Source organism: Pseudorasbora parva, chromosome 1 (genome assembly GCF_024679245.1).
Source record: "Pseudorasbora parva isolate DD20220531a chromosome 1, ASM2467924v1, whole genome shotgun sequence".
Taxonomy (NCBI): Eukaryota; Metazoa; Chordata; class Actinopteri; order Cypriniformes; family Gobionidae; genus Pseudorasbora; species Pseudorasbora parva.
The window spans coordinates 41,779,275-41,798,249 of record NC_090172.1 but is presented as its reverse complement, the minus strand read 5'-3'; the positions used below and the strand labels follow the sequence as shown (position 1 = coordinate 41,798,249).

Sequence of the window (18,975 nt, the reverse complement as noted above, 5' to 3'; positions counted from 1 at the left end):
ATTTGTAATCAAAACTTAGTATAGTAATAATTATTATTGACATCATCATCATCTTGGATAAATTTTTTCATTTATGTTTTGCAACAGCACTCAATACAGCCACTGTCGTGCAAACGATGTTTTACACGGATTAAATAAACGTACATTGACATAATACTTACACAAATCCTCAGTTCACTCGTGCTCAATCTTATTAGCATCAGCTGTCCCAGTTCGAGAGAAACAGTTCGGTTACGACGCTATCACGCATGCTCAGTATCTCCGCTCAAACATGTCCGTGATCGAACTTGTCCGATAGATACGGTTCTCGATTCGATTAGAAGTCAGTTTTCTATACATACATATACATTAATCAGAGTGTGGCTTATTTTGTTTACATTTTAAGTGTTTTTTATGATAAAAATGCAATACCCCACCCTTTGGTATCAATATATAGTATTTGGTACGGGGCCCAGCAAGATGGTTTGTACCCAGGGCCCAAAATGTGGTGCTACGCTGCTGAGTCTATATCAAACCTACTGTTTTGATTACATTTTAAAATGTGTATCGACTTAGAAATTAAATAAGAAAAAAGCTGTTCCTGAAAATATCATGCATTATTGATCAAGCAAATAAATGTTTAATTTGACTGTTTTACAATCCGTTGTTTCCAAACTTTAAAATAACAGTGATAAGACAGCTTTGTTATGATGCTTCAAAACGTGATTCGTTTTATACACATAACCTTTATTTCGTTCCTCTGAAATAACACGCATGCGCAGCTCATCGGCTCATCGGTTCTCAGTATCGAACGTGTCCGACAGAAACGGTTTCCGATTCTGTACTGCTGATCCGAGGATCGAGAAACCGCTACGTGTTCAGCATACTCAATATCAGCTGCTCGTGAGTTCACCAGATCTCTCAGCAAAACATGTCTCACTTTCAGCTAACGATTGGAGTTACAACATCTACTTAGAGATATTCGTTTATTTCTAGTCGGAGAGACTGTCACTCATGTCAGAAACTTAATAACTAGTACTTTGTGGGATCAGCCCTGATTTGAGACGCGAACCGTTTAGAACGATTCAGTTCGATTTGGTGAACTGATTCGACCGGTTAACTATAAAGATCCGGTTAAAAAGAACGATTCGTTCGCGAACTGGACATCACTACGGCACGCAATTGGATAACGCTACAACCAACCAGAGCAACGTGAAGTGGAGCTGGTCGATAGATTAAACTTTCGCTGTATCCGGTCAGCAAAACTCCGAACACATCTTCCCTTCTTAAGAATGATCAGTGCAGTTCTTTGTTCTTTTCACAAGTCTTACAGTGTTGCTGCCAAAGCCAATTTGAAAGAATGCGGAACCTCCGCAACTGAAGCCCACCCACCGACTCTATACACGATGTGATTGGCCTGACCAGAGTTTGGTTTTTCCAGCTCGCAAGTCTATGGAGAGTTGCTAGATGACACTCGCTGCAAATTAGATTTGCTGCCACTAGGGTGCATCTAGAATTCTATAGGCTACTGACTACTGAACTAGGGAGCTGATTGAGACGCACCCTTATCTCTTCATTAGTCATTAAGGATACAAACAATTTAAAAATATATATGTGCAGGAGCAGTTCATTTGTGCTTTCCTCTTATTGTAACAAATTAGGCTACCGGAATTATTTGTCAACAACATATTAAAGCCTGCATTATAACCACAAAGCTCAGAGAGAGACATCTGCAAGGACTGCATTGAAATGTAAGATGTTTACAGGTGCAAAACTCGCAGTTATTGATTAGTCATTAAAATATGTTACAATCATAACAGAAAACAATACCAAGATGACCTAGAAAAGAAAAGTTTTAAAGTTTACATTACTACAAATTAAAAAGGCCTGACACCCTGTCGAAATAGTCCCACACAGTAGCTTTCTTTCCCATTGCTTCATTTTGCGAAAAATTTCTGTCGGCACATGTGTTTTCATGTGACGATGCCCAGTGAGTTAGCAAATACAGTTTTTTAACCATGCAGCAAACAAACAAAAAAATGTATAAAAAACACACCAAAAAAAACCAACTTTAAACCGTTTAACTGATAGTGTTAATTGGTCAAAATTCTTACTATCGGTTAACGGTCAATATGAGCATCCTACTAAATATTAACATTGATTTTCTCAGGTGTTCAAATACTTATTTGCAGCTTTATCATACAAAATAGTTTTAAAAAATCATACATTGTGATTTGTGGATTTTTTTTTAGATTATGTCTCTCACTGTGGACATGCACCTATGATGACAATTTCAGACCCCTCCATGATTCCTATAAGTGGGAGAACTTGCAAAATAGCAGGGTGTTCAAATACTTATTTTACTCAATAGATAGATAGATAGATAGATAGATAGATAGATAGATAGATAGATAGATAGATAGATAGATAGATAGATAGATAGATAGATAGATAGATAGATAGATAGATAGATAGATAGATAGTCTCACGAGCTATAAATAATTCATGTAGTCTATATTTAGGGAAAATTATTTAAGAGTCCATCTTCGAACCACAAAACGGATGAACTCTTTATAATTATTACCTTTTGCCATTATTACTGCGGGCTAAACCATCACCTTCTAGCACGTTCTCCACGTTTGACGTTGAAGGCTCCTCCTCCGCCGGCTAGTTCGCGCTCAGTTCGCCCCTCTCAGCGCAGTCTGGATCTGGAAATGCACTTCCGGTCGGTGAGACGTGGCTGACAGTGGAAAAATCTTTCAGCAGAGAAATCGGGAGTCTGCCTGCTGCAGTGCTCCATCTCTTCTAGACAGTAGTGCCTGGATGGCAGGGTCAACCCGGAGTGAAAACTGTAGGAATTTCAGCAGGGTAAGTTAAAACGTTGTTATTTGTCGCTTTAAATCTAGCAGACAGTGATTGTTTTTCAAGGCACGCAACTTTGTATCGAAGTATTTTGCGAGCACAGTTGTTTTTGTGGAAACATTATTGCAGCAACGTTGTGTTTTGCAAATGTCTGGTCATTGCCCATAAGTAGCCTATCCCATAAACATTATCGGTTTGGCATTCGGGCCTTCTTGCTGTTTTAATTAGTTTAGCAGGAGAAACGACCTGGCAAACTCTAGAGTGAAAACTATCGGAAAACGGTCTGGAATTCCTCGGGAATCTCACCGCTCCCTGAACCCGTGCACGTCCACAGACCGTCCAAACAAATGTTAGCAACTGACCATACAGCATTTTAATGCAGGTTATTAACGGATATTATTGGGGACCTTCACCACGTTTAAAAATAAAATTGTTTTATTTTGTTTTTACACACTATACACATTTATTTAGTTTTTGCAAATAAAGTTATTTAAACTCTTAAAGTCAAGTTTCAGTAGGCTATTGTATCAGCTGCTGGAGACAGCTGAACTCATTTAGCCTTATTAGTATTGGGTGATAGTTTTTCTAAACTGTCTGAAGAGATTGTGTTAGGCCTGGCTCTAATGTATTATCTATTATCATGTTTTAATTTTTATTTCTATAGGCTATAGATTATTCTCCTGTGTTTGCAGTAACTACCTAAAAGGTGTGGTGTTTTGTGTGGGATGACTCGCATTGCCTCTTTGTGTGTGTGTGTGTGTGTGTGTGTGTGTGTGTGTGTGTGTGTGTGTGTGTGTGTGTGTGTGTGTGTGTGTGTGTGTGTGTGTGAGTGTGTTTTGGGATGTGGATGGAAATGGAGGCACTTAGTCACCATAGCCAGACCTTTCAATTTGCAGGTCAAGCCAGAGGGCTAATTCACCATAGCTTCCCTATTCAAATGGGGGTTTGAATAAAATGTTTCATATTTTCATACACACAAAAGGTTCTAAAGAGGTTCTAAAGAGATAACAAATAGTAATCAGAATTTTTGTCTAATCAGAAATTTTGTCTAATCAACGTTAAAAGTGTCATGGATGTAACTCAACTGTTCAAAAAGTTTAGGGTCTGTAAGATTTTTAAAAGCAGTCTTTTATGCTCACAGGGATGCATTTATTTATAAGTATAAGTAAAGCAGTAATATTGTGAAATGTTACAATAGAAAATAACAGGTTTCTATTTCATTCTATTTTAAAATGTTTTTTATTCATGTTCTTTCAGAAATCATTCTAATATGCTAATTTTGTGCATTTCTTATCCATGTTGAACTGTTATTCTTGTGCTGTTTAATGTTTTGTGGAAATTTTTTTCCCCATGGATTCTTTTTAAAGTTCAAAAGAACACCATTTATACTGCTATAGTCACTTTTGGTCAATTCTTAATCTTTGCTGAATTATAGTATTAATTTAATTTTACTGACCCCAAACTTTTAAACTGTCATGTATACAGAATATAACATATTCCTGTTTGTGATGCTCATGTTCAAAGTGACTCATCCGGGACTAAGCCCTGAACCTTAATAAAACTAATCTTTCCACTTCATGATATTCTGTTTAAAGGCTCCTGTCTTCCTTACAGCACCCTACATGTTTCTTCCAAGTGCTTTGCGGAGGTCTGGGCTGATGAGCGCAGGACCCGAGAGGCCCGTCTGGGCATTTGCTGTGCTGCTCCTTGTCACTGCCCTACTGGCGTCATCCTTCGGCGGAAAGATGATGGCTCAGACCGCTGTGGCCCAAGCAAAGACTGCACCTGCAGGACCAGGACCATGGTGCGTTAAAGACCTTCTAGACCTCCAGTACCTGGATGAGCTGTTCTCCGTAGATAACCTAGACGTTTGGATCTGCTCCCTTTTGGGATCGATTGCCATTGGACTCAGTGGTGTCTTTCCGCTTTTAATAATACCCATTGAAGCTGGAACAACTCTGGAAACTGAGGGTGAGTCACACTTGTATGCTTGCATGCTGTCTGTGATCCAGGCCTGTGTATGTAACCAGCTCGTTGTAACAGTTAATCTAGCTTCAGGTTTCATGCCAATCAGGTCAGGTTCATTGTGTTACAGTCAGAGCTAGTCCAGACATTTGCAGTAGTGTCCCATTGCTGACTTATGGAAAATGATCTGTTTTTTTTCTTTTCTTTGTTCATTCCTTCAGGTGGAAAAGGTTTTTTCCTTTCTTTTCTGGTGCTGTGCAGATCATCTATAATTTGTGAGCAGAATGGAAAAAAAAAAGATATTTAAAATATTCTGTTCATACTTCTGGCCTAGTATAACGAACAGACGTGTTTATTATGAATACAAGCAAGCGTGAATCATCTTCTAGATTGATGCAGGTCACTCAACTGTCTGGTTTATTTATGGCAGGGCTTTTGTGGCATGTCCTTCTTTTAAATCTAGATCATTTTCTCTGTGGGATTTTTTATTTTTTTTGTCCTTTGCTGCTTTTGCCCAATTCTGATGTCTTTTGTTTTCCGTACAATGTTAAAGTAATTTCCAAACCACAAAATAAGCCACATTTATGATATTAAAATATGTGTTAAAGGAAATTAACAATGCATCAAGTAAAATCCTAAAATTAATCTGTACAAAAAGTGGGGTTTTTTAAATTAGTTTTTTGTTTGCTATTTTTTAATTTGTTTTATTTTATTTGAAATAATTAGGGATGCGCAATATGTAAGGGATAATGTACACCCAGCCGGTTGTTATCGCAGAATAAACCCCGACAGAGTGATCAGGACTTGCATCACTCTGAAGGGGTTTATTCTGCGATAACAACCGGCTGGGTGTACATTATCCCGCTTATTACACGGCTACTATTCTCAAATAAATAATTATTAGACACAAAATATTGTCTTGAGATTAAATATTTTATTAGCTCTTATGCAAAGCTTCCGCGAAGAAAAACAGTTCCAACCTGCTTTAAGCCTTTATCTATTGCTGAAGATTTGCCATATGCCCTTGCTAAATGTTGAAAATGAATGCTGAAAGGGTTAGTTCACCCAAAAATTAAACTAAGCTTATGATTTACTCACCCTCAAGTTATCATAGGTGTATATGACATTCTTCTTTCAGACAAATACAATCGGAGTTATATTTAAAAAGGCTAACCTTAATCCAAGCTGTAGTTGTAGGTGTTTGAAGTCCATAAAAAATGCAGCTGTCCGTCAAATAACGTGCTCCACACGACTCCGATGGGTTAATAGAGCCTTCTGATTCGAATCGATGCGTTTGTGTAAGAAAAATATCTATATTAAAAATTGTTTTATTTTAAAACAATTTTTAAAGGAAACTGCCTTAAAGTCTTCCATTGTAACCCACGGCTGTTTAAGCCACAAGATGGCGCCAGCGTTAAGCATAGAAGTAGTACCGGTCAAGATAACTCGTAGTGCCCATATGAGCGGGTGTTATCTGGAAATAACGTACCGCTGGAATGCGCGATTGACCAATCAGAATCAAGTATTTCACAGAGCCGTGTAATAAATCGAAATATCGCAAATGTCCATATCGCAATATGCATATCGCGACAGCACGCGATATCTGAATGATTTTAATAGGCTACATCAACATTGTGAAAAGTGTAAGGCTTAAGTCGATGCATAAAGCAGAGATTAGACTGGGCACACGACTGTTACTTATGTGACTTGCTTGATGTTAAAAAAAGGTAATAAACATGATAAATTGCGACAAACAACTCCTTGCGGTGTCTTGTTTGACACACACACTAGAACTTGTGCACAATGATGTATTCCCAAGTCAAGCTAAGAGTTTTTGTGTAATTTGCATTACATTTTATTTTGTTTACATTGATGTTAAAATGATATTGTCAGATTTGTGACATTCATTTGTGCTTAAACACTGCTGGTCTCTTTTTAAATATATATATAATTTAAATGGATTTTAAACACTAATAGCAATCGCATTAATCGCATTATTTAACAAAATATTGCATATAAACATTTTCTTGAATATTGCACAGCCCTAGAAATAATACAGGTTCATCCTTGTGATACTACAGTTCCCACTGTTAGGTAGCTAACAATGGGCAAGCAAATATATTATAATATTGTAAATTATAATATTTCTTAACTTGCTTAGTTTACTAGCTCTAGGCACATAAAAATAATGGTCTTAAAGGCATTGCTGTTGATGAAGAGATAGGAAACACAGAAAGTTACCGCGCTGTACATTGTAAATGCATAAGCATTCCTGTTCATTTTTTGAAATTTTAATCCTGATTCCTGAATCCTCCTGGCTGAATATTTCTCTTGTAGATTCGTTATGCTGCATGGTTGGAATAATGAATAATATAAACGTGAACATTTGCCACTATATTCACTATTTGATATAAATGAATTTGCAGAGAGAATATCCAACAGTCACTGAGAAAAAAAATGTAGTGTGAGCATGCTTGACCTTGAAAAGAATTTGTTGAGCAATCAGATCTTCAGCTCCACCTGTCATGGCTTGTCTAAATAATTCTTGATGTAGTGGACTTTCAAGAGAATAACCAACAGAACCATAACAGGAAATGCAACAAAAAAGTGAGCTGTCCAGTAACATTGAACAGGTTGGTCTCCAAAGACCTTTGCGTAGGGCAATGCTGCTCAGTGAAACTTTTGTCTGCGATGATATCAGTCATTCAGAAATAGATCAGAGTCTGGCAGCGGGTCCCAGTCAGGAAGCAGATCAGCTTAAGAGAAAGGTCTGGTCTGACCTACCAGTGTAGGTTGCAGTCAGGGCCGGCGTTTGCTATAGGCGAGCTAGGCGGTTGCCTAGGGCGACAATTGTGTTAGGGGCGCGAGCGCGCTCTAGTGCCGCCCATTACTACCCATTAAGCATAAAATCGGAACAAGCGAAATACAACATAATGTTTATTAAACATGATCATCATAGGGCGCCCCCTCAGCCACACGTTTTATTACTTATCAACCTGATTATTAGATTGAATTGATGGTGATTATTGATTATTAGTTCAGGCGTAAGGCAAGTGCTCATCTTGCGCGTTCATCAAAAATGAGGCGTCTAAAGCCCGCGGATGCACAGGGGCGGAAAAAAGAGGAAAAAAGAAAGGAAGAAAATTGAAAGAAAGCCCAGTATAGAGGTTAGTCTTCTTATCTCAGCCAATAAGTTGTCAAACTAAATAAAATTACTTAGTATCAATCTAATCAACTAATATTTATTTTATAAATATTATTAATATTGTCAATAAGCTATCACTTGCTAGTTTTCTACATAATTACTATACGTATTGCAAACATAACTTCACTGACAATAATCTACAATAACCTACATGGATGTCATTTAAATATCAAAAGTCCAGTTCGTTATGAATATGGATAACGTATGCATGTTATTTATGAAAAGTACAAACGCTCTCTACGTGGGCGTCGGAAGGAAATAAATACGGCCTCTCGTTTTTTTTTTTTTTTTACTGGAGCAGCCTAATGATAGATGCCATATTATTTACATTAAACACAAATATGCTGTGTTCACTTAGTTCTTCACAGTGGCTGTAGTGTAGTGGTAAGACGCACGGCATCATGATTTGATGCAGATCAATCAGTGGTTCGATCCTGCCTTTTGCCACACTCGCTCTATTCCCTTTTCCCATCACATATTAAATTGGAAAGGCATATATTTTTAATAAAAAGTGAGAAAATGTTTGAAAAGTGGAAATAAAGCGTCGAACGTGTTTAATAATAAGTGCTTCTTGGTTAGGGGTAGGCCTAGGAAAACAGACATGTGCTGAATTAGAGACGATAAAAGTGAGTGGAGTGGAGTGGAGTGGAGAGGGGTGGGGGGCGCAAAACTCCATCTCGCCTAGGGCAACCAAAGAGCTAGAGCCGGCCCTGGTTGCAGTAGGCAGAAGAGTACAGGGTTAGATGGAATTATAAGCAATTTAGGTGTGTCCTATACCACAGAGATGCACCACATGATTCTTAAAGCGCTGGTGAATAATGGCGTCAGATATTTTAGGCCTGTTTTATTCCCACAAACACTTTGCAGCTTTGCAGCTTCAGAACCTAAGCTGAATGGAAAAACAAAAGATTTTTTAGAGATATGTAAGAGTTTGTAGAATGATTGTGCAACTGTAGAGAGGTTTCTCCGTCTGTCAGCTGTTTTATGTGAAGGGTTTGCTCAATTTGTTTTTAAACAGAAAAATGCATATCAAGCATTTCTGGTAATGTTTATGGTGTTATACTGAATGTTTTTTACACTGATTGCAGCTGGGTGTCAGAAGCTGAAGAGGCTGCTGAGTTTTGCCATTGGTGGTCTCCTAGGAGACGTGTTTCTCCACCTCCTTCCTGAAGCCTGGGCTTACACTTCCAGTCCTGGTGAGAATTCTCACAGTATATATATAACATTTTCTATCATGCATTAATCATCATCAGTGTGCTCGCTCTTTCTCAGTGTTCGGAACTGGAATCTCTTAGAAAACTATGCCTTTTTAACATTTTACATACAATGGTGTAGTCCAGTAATTGACCCTTCACTAAACCCTGTTCCTTTGGTAACTCTGGCTCGGTCTCTCATATTCCATGGTACTGGAATCAATATGGAAAATGGCACTAATTAATATTTACTTTGAAGGAAATGTTAGTTCCCTTATTTGTGTCTTTATTTTTGGTATTCAAGGCGCACACTGTGTAATTCATGTATTGCGTTAACATTACCAATAAAAACACAGAACTTCAATAAAATTCTGATAGAGGAGACTAAAATCTTGTCCAATATGTTTAATAAAGGCAGGATTGGTCAATATACAGTAAAAAAATAATGGGTCAACCATAAATTTTTCCTTTTTTATTTACTATTTACAGTATACATTTATAGAATAATAATAGAATTAATGGTTTTTAATTATTTACTTTTGTGTTTAGTTTTGTGCATTTACCATTTTCATTAGATTTTTAAAAAAATATTTTATATAAAATTGTTATTTTTAAAATACTTTTTATTTCAGTTTGTTTTCACAATTTTGGCACTTTCATCTGTTCATATTTTGTTTTATTTCATCTTTTTTCATTTAATTAAATGCTTTTTAATAGTTTTAGTTAACAGTTAAACTGGATGAATCTTAGTGTAATTTAACACTATTAATTATTAATATGGTAAAAGCCTCTGCCTTTTTTGTGTGTATATGCTGGCTAGATGGGTCCCACAGACACTACCGTACACAGGGTTTGTGGGTGATAGGGGGTCTGCTGTCTTTTCTGACCTTGGAGAAGATGTTCCCTGATGAAGACCGTGACCCAGAGAGCAGAGCCAAAGTAAGTAACATGCTTTTAACTATGTAGAAACTTCTTAGCCTATATGCATGTTATATTGCCATTTTATACACTACACTTTCCAGCAATTTGAATCATTTGCAATTCTGAACCTCATGGGGGAGCCAAAGGACGGTGGCGGAGTTATGCACTCTACAGACTAACAGACTAACAGACACAGCTCCACGCCTCCACCAATCATCATGTAGTATAAAATCGAGAAATAGTTGGAATTTAATGACAAAATTCACAAGTACAACTTATTTAAAAAAAAAAATACTGTCAATTTCCTTTTGAGCACTGGGTAAAAAAATGAGTAATAGTTTCACAGGACCTTTGACTCAGCTTTCTTCCTGTTTTTTTTTTTTTTTTATAGTTTTTTTTAAACACTGTCCCAAATGTGTAGAAAATAGTGGTTTTGTCTCAGTGCCAACTTCCAAAAGTGTTTAACAGTTTTCTTTTTCTTATATATGTTAATTTAAAGATTTAAATGTTTTGGTGAGCGCGCACACAGGGAGGGAATAGTCCTGATGAAATAATTGATGCGATAGGAATGTTGTGGAGTCTTGAATCATGAATCATTGTTCGTGTCAGACGGATATTCAATATCCCAATTCATGTCCTATTCAAATACCCACAGTACTGTTCCTGCCGTTCAAGAAGAACCCAAACCCTTTATCCTTGGCTGATTTCAGCATATTGCATCAGTGCCAGTTAAACACACACACACCCACACACCTTTTCACTTTCCGGGCTCCACCCCAAGGGATGTATCCGTTCATGGCCTTACAATATTTGTTCTTAGATGCTTCCTAAGACAAATGAATGATCGCTTTGTTCCACAATTCACATCCTCTCAAATGTAGACATGAGATGGCTTGCTTTGTGTCGACAAATAAACACCCGTTTAAAGATAAAATGATCACCCTCCGAGTGTCTCTTTCCACATCCTTTACTTGTTTTTGTTTTTTTTGTCTGGTCCCTTTTTTTTCATTTTATATGGGTTTGGTGTCAGGGCAGAATAATAGACTGCACCAGTGAAGCTTTGTGCACTGTGCTTGGATGGATCAATTTTGTCACTTTATTTAGAGGGAGTCTTGGGTACCTAAATCACACAAAACAGAGGAGCCTGCAGTGCCTGTGATGTAGGTGTCCACTCTCTGCCTGCCCCTCTAATTGTATCTTTTAACTTCACTAATATTATGACTTTTATATGTTTGTAAATGTCTACGTCCGAGTCTTCTACCTTTCTTACGAGAGACCTGGGAGTTTGATTTGATAGCCTCTACTCTGTTTAGGTAGCTATAAATAGTCTCTAGCAGGAAGCAGCTGCCACCAGCATTCCATCAGTAGACAGACGGGCCACAGAAGTCAGCCACGGTGCACAGAAACCACAGCTGAGAGGCCTTAAAGTCTGTGGGCTAGAACAGGGAGGAAACATCTAGTTCTGTTATTACATTCTCAAATGCTCGTTGCTGTAGAGACTGAATATTTTCTCATGGTCAGCCATTTTAATCTCAAAGAACTGATGTGGAAACTTTTTTTTTTTTTTTTTTTTTTTTTTTGACAACTGAAATGCTTTGATTTTTAGGTGTGGAGTGGGGTGAGTGTAATGGTCTGTAGAAATGGAGCTATACTGATGTGTTATTAGTCTGCTGAGCATTTAGTCTGTTTAATTTGAGAATTAAAGGATTATTTATAGTTATTTACAGAAGCTTAATATCCATGTACAGAATAATGGTGTGCTGTGAACTCCCACAGACATTCTCAGTTCACATTTTCCTCAGTTTATAAAAACGAATGGAAAATATGTTCATAGCAGTGTACTTGTAATGGAGCAGACACACAGGCAGCTGTGGGAGTAGAATTGTTGAAAAAAAAACATGTAGTTCATTTCTGTGATTGCAAAGCTTTTAGAAGAGTTTTCAGCAGTCATTACTCCAGTCTTCAGCTCACATGATCCTTCAGAAATCATTCTAATATGCTAATTTGATGCTCAAGCAACATTTCCTTGTTAATGTTTAAAACAGTTTTGCTGCTTAATATTTTTGTGGAAAATGTGATATGTCATTGTCACTTCTGATCAATTGAATGCATCCATACTGAATAAAAGTATTGAACTGTAGTGTGCCCAGGTCACTTTTCCTTGGTATCTGATTTAATCCCAGGTTGTTGTTTTGAGAAATGAACCCATATTTGTTAGAATGACGTGGCACTCTCTCTCTCTCCCCATCTCCTCATCTCCCCCTCTCTCCATCCCCCCCTCCCCTCCCCATCTACCCATCTCTCCCTCCCTCCCTCCCTCCCTCCCTCCCTCCCTCTCCCTCTCCCTCTCCCTCTCCCTCTCCCTCTCCCTCTCCCTCTCCCTCTCCCTCTCCCTCTCCCTCTCCCTCTCCTCTCTCTCTCTCTCTCTCTCTCTCTCTCTCTCTCTCTCTCTCTCTCTCTCTCTCCCTCCCCCCCCATACTAGCCCTCTTCAACAGATATGAGCAGTGAGGTCTCGGTGTCCCCACAAACAAATGGCATCTGCTCAAACAACAACTCTGACTCTAGGCCAAAGACTGACATCAGCCTTTACACAGAGCCAGTGAAAATCAAGGTAAGGTGCACACAAATCATGCTTTGTGCACAGTAAAAGAGATTATTAGAGACAAGTACCTCTAAATCTTGTTGTTTCCTTCCAATCAACCATACAGCATTTAAAAAGTGTGTTATCTATTATCTTGTCTCCTCCCTTTACTATATATGCAATGTTTCTTTCTTCAGACAAGTGGTTATCTAAACCTTCTTGCTAACTTCATTGATAACTTCACTCATGGGTTGGCGGTGGCAGGAAGCTTCTTAGTGAGCCGAAAGGTAAGAGCAAACAGAGACCAATTGTATATAAAAGTTCGGCAATACTGCTAGACCTCACTAAAGTAATGCTAAAGGAAAGCAGATTGCTAATAATAAATGACTAGTTGAACAGGCTAGTTGTTAATGTGAACAATTCTGTGTAGAGCACTTGCGTGTCTAGTAAGGATGACTGCGTTATATAAATAGATTAAGTTACTGTGTAAATATGTAGTATGATTTGGCCACTTTTAAGCATTTTAAACCTTCTTTTTTGAACCATTTAAGAAGCTTCTCCCATGGTTCTTTTTGGATCACTGCAAACAGCGAGATAGAGATGTTTGTGATGTGCGGTAATATTTATAGTGCAGCAGTATTTTATATGGCTTATGTGAAGTTGAAGACCAGGTGGAGAAGCATAAGGCTCCCAGCATGCGTGGGGAGGGAGTTTCAGAGGAAATGGAATTGGTGCAACATACTTGCACATAAAAACATACTTTTACACATTTGCTCACTGGCCTGGACATGCATATTTGGCTGCTGAAATGCAAGGCAGAGTATTGGTGGAGAACAGTGCCATTTTACTGTTTTTCTCTACCTCCTCCATAGCTTCTGTTGACATTCAGTTAAACATATGTGCCAAATAAAAACACTGTCTGGATTATGAAACATAATATGGCTTCACTGTCCTACCATGGTTTAATTAGAAAACAAGGATGTGGTGAATTTAAGACATTTTTTAAATATCTTACTTTACCTGCCCTAACAGGTTGGTTTCTTAACATCGTTCGCCATTTTGCTTCATGAGATCCCTCATGAGGTATGTATCTTAATATCTTTCTCTTTTTCTGTCTCTTGAATTTCAGCCAAATAATTAATATAAAGAAGCAATGCATTTAATTTTTAGCTGATTGATAATTTATTATTATAGACTTTAATGATTCATTTCTGTACATGAATTGTCCCAGTATGTTATAGTACTCGGTCAGTATACTTAACTTCGGTTTTCTGCAGTAACTTCTGTTGCTATACATGTATTCTGTCTTTATGGAAAGGTGGGCGATTTTGCCATTTTGCTGCGAGCAGGCTTTAACCGTCGGAAAGCCACCCGTATGCAGCTCTCCACAGCATTTGGAGGAGTCTTTGGGGCATGTTTTGCTCTTTGCTCCCAATCACAGCATGGGGCAGGTGAGGCATCTCGTAGTCTCAGACTCTACAGTATATACACTACCATTCAAAAGATTAGGGTTAATTTGATTATCATTTTTTTAATTGCTTTTCTTCAGCAATGATAGTTTTCTTTAAAATAACAACTTCCAACTTCCGAAAACACTTGCCAAAACCTAACGTTTTAGTTTGTATTTAGTAGTGTACCTTTAGTTCTTTTCCATCGTTTTTCTGATGTCAGTTTGTGTTGTTTCCAATGTTTTTCTGCTTATTAATGACTAAACCCTTTCATGCATGAATTATGATAACTTCAGTCAGAACTTTTCCTATGTGTTTTTATTGTTCTTAGGGCATTTAAAACTAGATTTGATAATACATTTTTTACACATTTTTTTCAAAGGTTTTCAGATGTCCACTTGAGTGGACAGCATGCGTTTATGGTTTAAACTTAAATATATACTCTATTAAACTCTGTGTCAAAGATGTGTCACAGTTGTACAACCTGTCAAGGTACAACTGTGGAAACCCAACCCAGATGCTTCCTCCAGAGTATGTCGATTTACTCTTATCAGCTGATAATTATGTTCAAGATGGACACATTTGTACCATAGCTCTCCTCTGAGAAAACCTAGCGGTCGTGTGTTTTCAATCTCATCTCAAATGAGCAATGTTGGGGGTAACGCATTAAGTAACATAAAGCAGGAATTAACTACAGTTAATGTAGGAATCACACCTAACATGAATTTAAGCAACTACTAACTCTTAAAGGGTTAGTTCACCCAAAAATGAAAATGTCATTAATGACTCGCCCTAATGTTGTTCAGAACACAGTTTAAGATATATTTAGTCCGAAAGCTTTCTGTCCCTCCATTGAACATGTATGTACTGTATACTGTCCAAAAGGACCAGAAAGTCACAAACACGGATTAAAAACGGATTAGAAGAGAAGGCAATGCTGAATAAAGTCATCGTTTTTATTTTCGTACTAAAATGTGCTTTCGATGCTTCAAGAGATTCTAACTAACCCACTGATGTCCTATATGGACTACTGCAATTATGTTTTTATTCCCTTTCTGGTCTCCATTTTCAATGGAAAGAGAAAGCTCTCGGCCTAAATATAAAATATCTGTGTTCCAAAGATGAATGGAGGTCTTATGGGTGTGGAACAACATTAGAATAAGTCATTAATGACATAAATTACCTTTAAGTAAACCATTGTCTTTGTTTTGGGTTTTCCACAAAATAAACATTCAATCATGTCTTTCTGGACTATATATGCGAATCCATGTGCTTCTTTAACTGTCTTTACAGAGAATGCCACTGCCTGGATCCTGCCATTCACCTCAGGTGGCTTTATCTACATTTCCTTGGTCAATGTGTTACCTGATCTGCTTGAGGAGACCAACCCTAGGTACCTCCAATCTTTTTATTTATTTTTATAACCACTTACATGTAGGGCTGCTCAATTAATCGAATTTCTAATCGTGATTACGATTGCAGATGCCACAATTACAAACGTTTTTATCGCTTGTGTTCTTGGCCAAAATACTTCATAAGGCAAACTCAGCTTGTCTATCTACAGGTTATCTTAAAGGTCCACTGAAGTGCCTTGAAATGCGCTGCATTATTCAATGTGTTGACGTCATTTCCCCTGAAACGGTTCCAGCTGTTAGCAGCTCCTCCCCTTTTTTGAAACCCCCAATAGTGTTTCGTTAATGCGCAGCGTCAGTTTGACTAGAGCCTTTCTGTTTTGTAAAGATAAAGCCAGTTTCTTCGTTTATCCTTATCTCCTTCATATTGTCTTGAAATGCAGCATTGATTCTGTGCAGAATTTAAATGGGTTCGATATGTTTGTTGTCTGCGGCGTCTCGTGCACATGATCCGCGTTGCGTTCTCGTGCCTCTAGTCAATGGATCTGGTCTAGACTGTGTGTGTGTGTGTGTGTGTGTGTGTGTGTGTGTGTGCTGCTACTTCATTCACCTTAACTGAAAGCATATTTACATTGAATCGTTTCCTATCGTATTTATAGTATGCAATGTTCTTTTCAACATGTAGAAATTAGTAAATGTGTGAAAAGCTGACCGATTTCAGCCGCAGCTTCAGCAGTGTAGGGGGCGGGCTTTAGATTCTACAGAGCATTTGATTGGACAGAAGATTTTATGAGAAGTCTCTGATTCATTTAGGCGGAAGTGTATAGAGTCGGTGGGCGGGGCTTAACATAGCGATGGCAGGTTTGTGCTTGCGTGATACTAGTAAACACAGAGGCTGGCGAACGGCGGTCTTTCAAATCGGCTTTGACCGCGACTCGGTCTTGGAGTTAAGCTTTTCTCTGAGAAAAGAACAAGAACGGCACTGAAATCATTCTTAAGAAGGGAAGATGTGTTCTGGGTTTTGGCGACCGGATACAGCGAAAGTTTAATCTGTCAACTAGCTCCGCTTCACGTTGCTCTGGTTGGTTGTAGCGCTATCCAATTGCATGCAGAGGGAGTTTGAAAGACAACCGTTTATCCCGCCCCTCGGATTGAGCCCTGTCAATGGTGAGTTTCCAGACCAAACATCTTGATGTGGGTCTGTCTTGTCAGGCTACCTAAAAGCTAAAAAACTTTAATTTTGATTTCAGTGGGCCTTTAAGGTGTTTTCCATTGTTTTAATTTTAGTTTTAGTATAACATTATTATACTATGCATATTTTAACCAAACCAATGTATAGTCGACATTTTGAGGCCTAATGCCATAGAAAAGCAATACAAGTTTTTCAGGAAGAGTGTTTTCAGCTTGTTTTTTTATTTTTATATAAAATTATAACATGCTGTTATTCTATTCAAAATTCTATATTAAGCTATTCAAAACATCATTCAATGTAAATTGTGTAATAATTGTAATTATTAATCGCAATTACAATAGATTTTTGTCATAATCATGCAGCCCTACTCAAATGTAAAATACCTCTCGCACTTCATAAATTTAATTACTGGATGTCCATGACCATGTCCCCTGTTCCCACAGGAACACCTTTCTGCAGGTTCTGCTGTTGTTTTGCGGTCTAGCAGTCATGGCTCTTCTCTCAGTCGTCATGGACTAGCCACAGGCGAGCATTGCTTTTGTCAAGGGACGTTTAAAGTGCCACCTAGAAGGGGGTTTATGGACCATTTACTCCACTGTTTCAGCTTTAAATAATTTAGACATTTGTCACCCCAAAGACCATGTGAGGAAAGACCATTGAAAAAAACAGCCTTGACAATCACATGTTTGAATCCGTGTCAGTGCGTGTGACTTTTAGCTTTATCCTTCAAACACCTCAGAACAGTCTGTGTCTAGATCAAATTTAGTCTGAACTTGTGATGCCTTATAGGCACCAGCTGAATCTGAAGGGAATTTCAGGTTTATGCAAATGTTGCTCAGAAAAAACAGTTTGCTTTCTTATTCATATTCATGTTCCAGCCTGGTGTCATTGACTTATGCTCATTATAAAGAACCTGTGATTTTTTTTTTCATTGTCAGCAGATTACATCACTGTGATGTGATTCAAATTGTTTTAAAGTCATAGTCAGGTCAACATATTCTTTATACAGGTCAACATATTTTATACAAGAGACGGTATACAGGTACAGGCACTTGCATAATCAGATTTTTGATGGTCATCATCATTGCTTTTTTTTTATAAAGCTAATACTGCTTCAATTTTATAAATGATTCTGTGGAAATTAAATCTATACAAGCTCATTTCACACACTTAATTTGCTCAAGACATCCACACTTTGCTTGAGTACATATTCCTCTCGCACATATATCACTGAACACACTCAAACTCTTTTCAACAGGCCTTATTTTCTTTTACAGTATTTAGTTGTGTTGTTACTGATTGTCCTGATAGCCACTACACTGCTGCATTTTAACTTTAATTTACTGATTTGTACAGTTCATTGTGGTCCTGGCATTGCAATTCAGAGTCTTGAGTGATGTAGTCTAGAGGATTCTTTTACTTGACTGACTTTGTGCCATTTCTAACATTTCGATCAAATTTTAAAGATAATGAAATCGTTGATGAATGGATTGCCTGTTTTGTACATGGAATGTTACTGAAAGAATGTTCTGAACGCATCACTTGGTAGGTCAGATCAGTCTTTGCCAAAGTGTAAATATTTGAAAAGAGATTATATATATTTATTCTATTAACAATGTAAGGTTGAAAGAAAAAATGTATAACTTTTTTAAAGAAGTCCTCCCATTGTGTAGTTGAAATAAAGAAGTGTTAATGTTTGATTTAAACCTGTTGTTGTGCCTGTTTTTTTTTTTTTGAATGATTGAACTGTGCGGCTTTCACTTGTAGGATCACCACTGCAGTCAAACACTTTAGAAACAGCTGACCCTTTCAATCACAATCATTTGCCAACCTTCTAATCAAATGTGTTCTGTTTACTGCTAAAAACTTGATTGAAATGTACGATTACTCATATTTACTGCAAGTACATAGAAATACTAAAAATGCATGTTGTGTCAATTACAAGGATAGGTCCCGCAAAAATTTCAAATCAAAGATCCGTTGAAGAATGTTTGTAACCGAACAGCACTGATTTAAATTGTCCAACAATCAACATTTAACCATTAACCGCTTTTTTCTATTTTAGGTTCGCTAAATAGCTAACACGTTTAAGAATTTTTTCAATTTTTTTTTTAGATTCATTACCACTGGCATTGTTTCCTGTACTGTGGGAAATATCCACACATTGAATATATGCATTTTAAGTGAGAGTGTCTTTCCTTCATTGAAACGTTTTTTCTATTGAATTAGTGTTAATGGACTCTTAATGGTTTGCATATCAGAAAGATTTTTAGGCA

At 37.6% G+C, this 18,975-nt stretch overlaps 1 protein-coding gene across 2 annotated transcripts; it reads left to right on the top strand.

The window, feature by feature from the left end:
• Positions 1-2,650: 2,650 nt before the first annotated feature.
• On the top strand, positions 2,651-17,937 carry slc39a13 (solute carrier family 39 member 13). Of its 2 annotated transcripts, none has more exons than XM_067441076.1 (10): positions 2,651-2,847; positions 4,437-4,812; positions 9,100-9,207; positions 10,025-10,143; positions 12,609-12,737; positions 12,905-12,994; positions 13,740-13,790; positions 14,026-14,158; positions 15,449-15,548; positions 17,143-17,937. In XM_067441076.1, exons 1-10 carry the CDS (start codon positions 2,803-2,805, stop codon positions 17,216-17,218), a joined length of 1,227 nt encoding a protein of 408 aa, XP_067297177.1. In that variant the 5' UTR covers positions 2,651-2,802; the 3' UTR covers positions 17,219-17,937. The 2 variants fall into 2 exon arrangements, with proteins under 2 accessions (XP_067297177.1, XP_067297186.1); XM_067441085.1 differs by having other exon boundaries at positions 2,688-2,847; positions 4,456-4,812.
• The last annotated feature ends 1,038 nt before the right edge of the window (positions 17,938-18,975 follow it).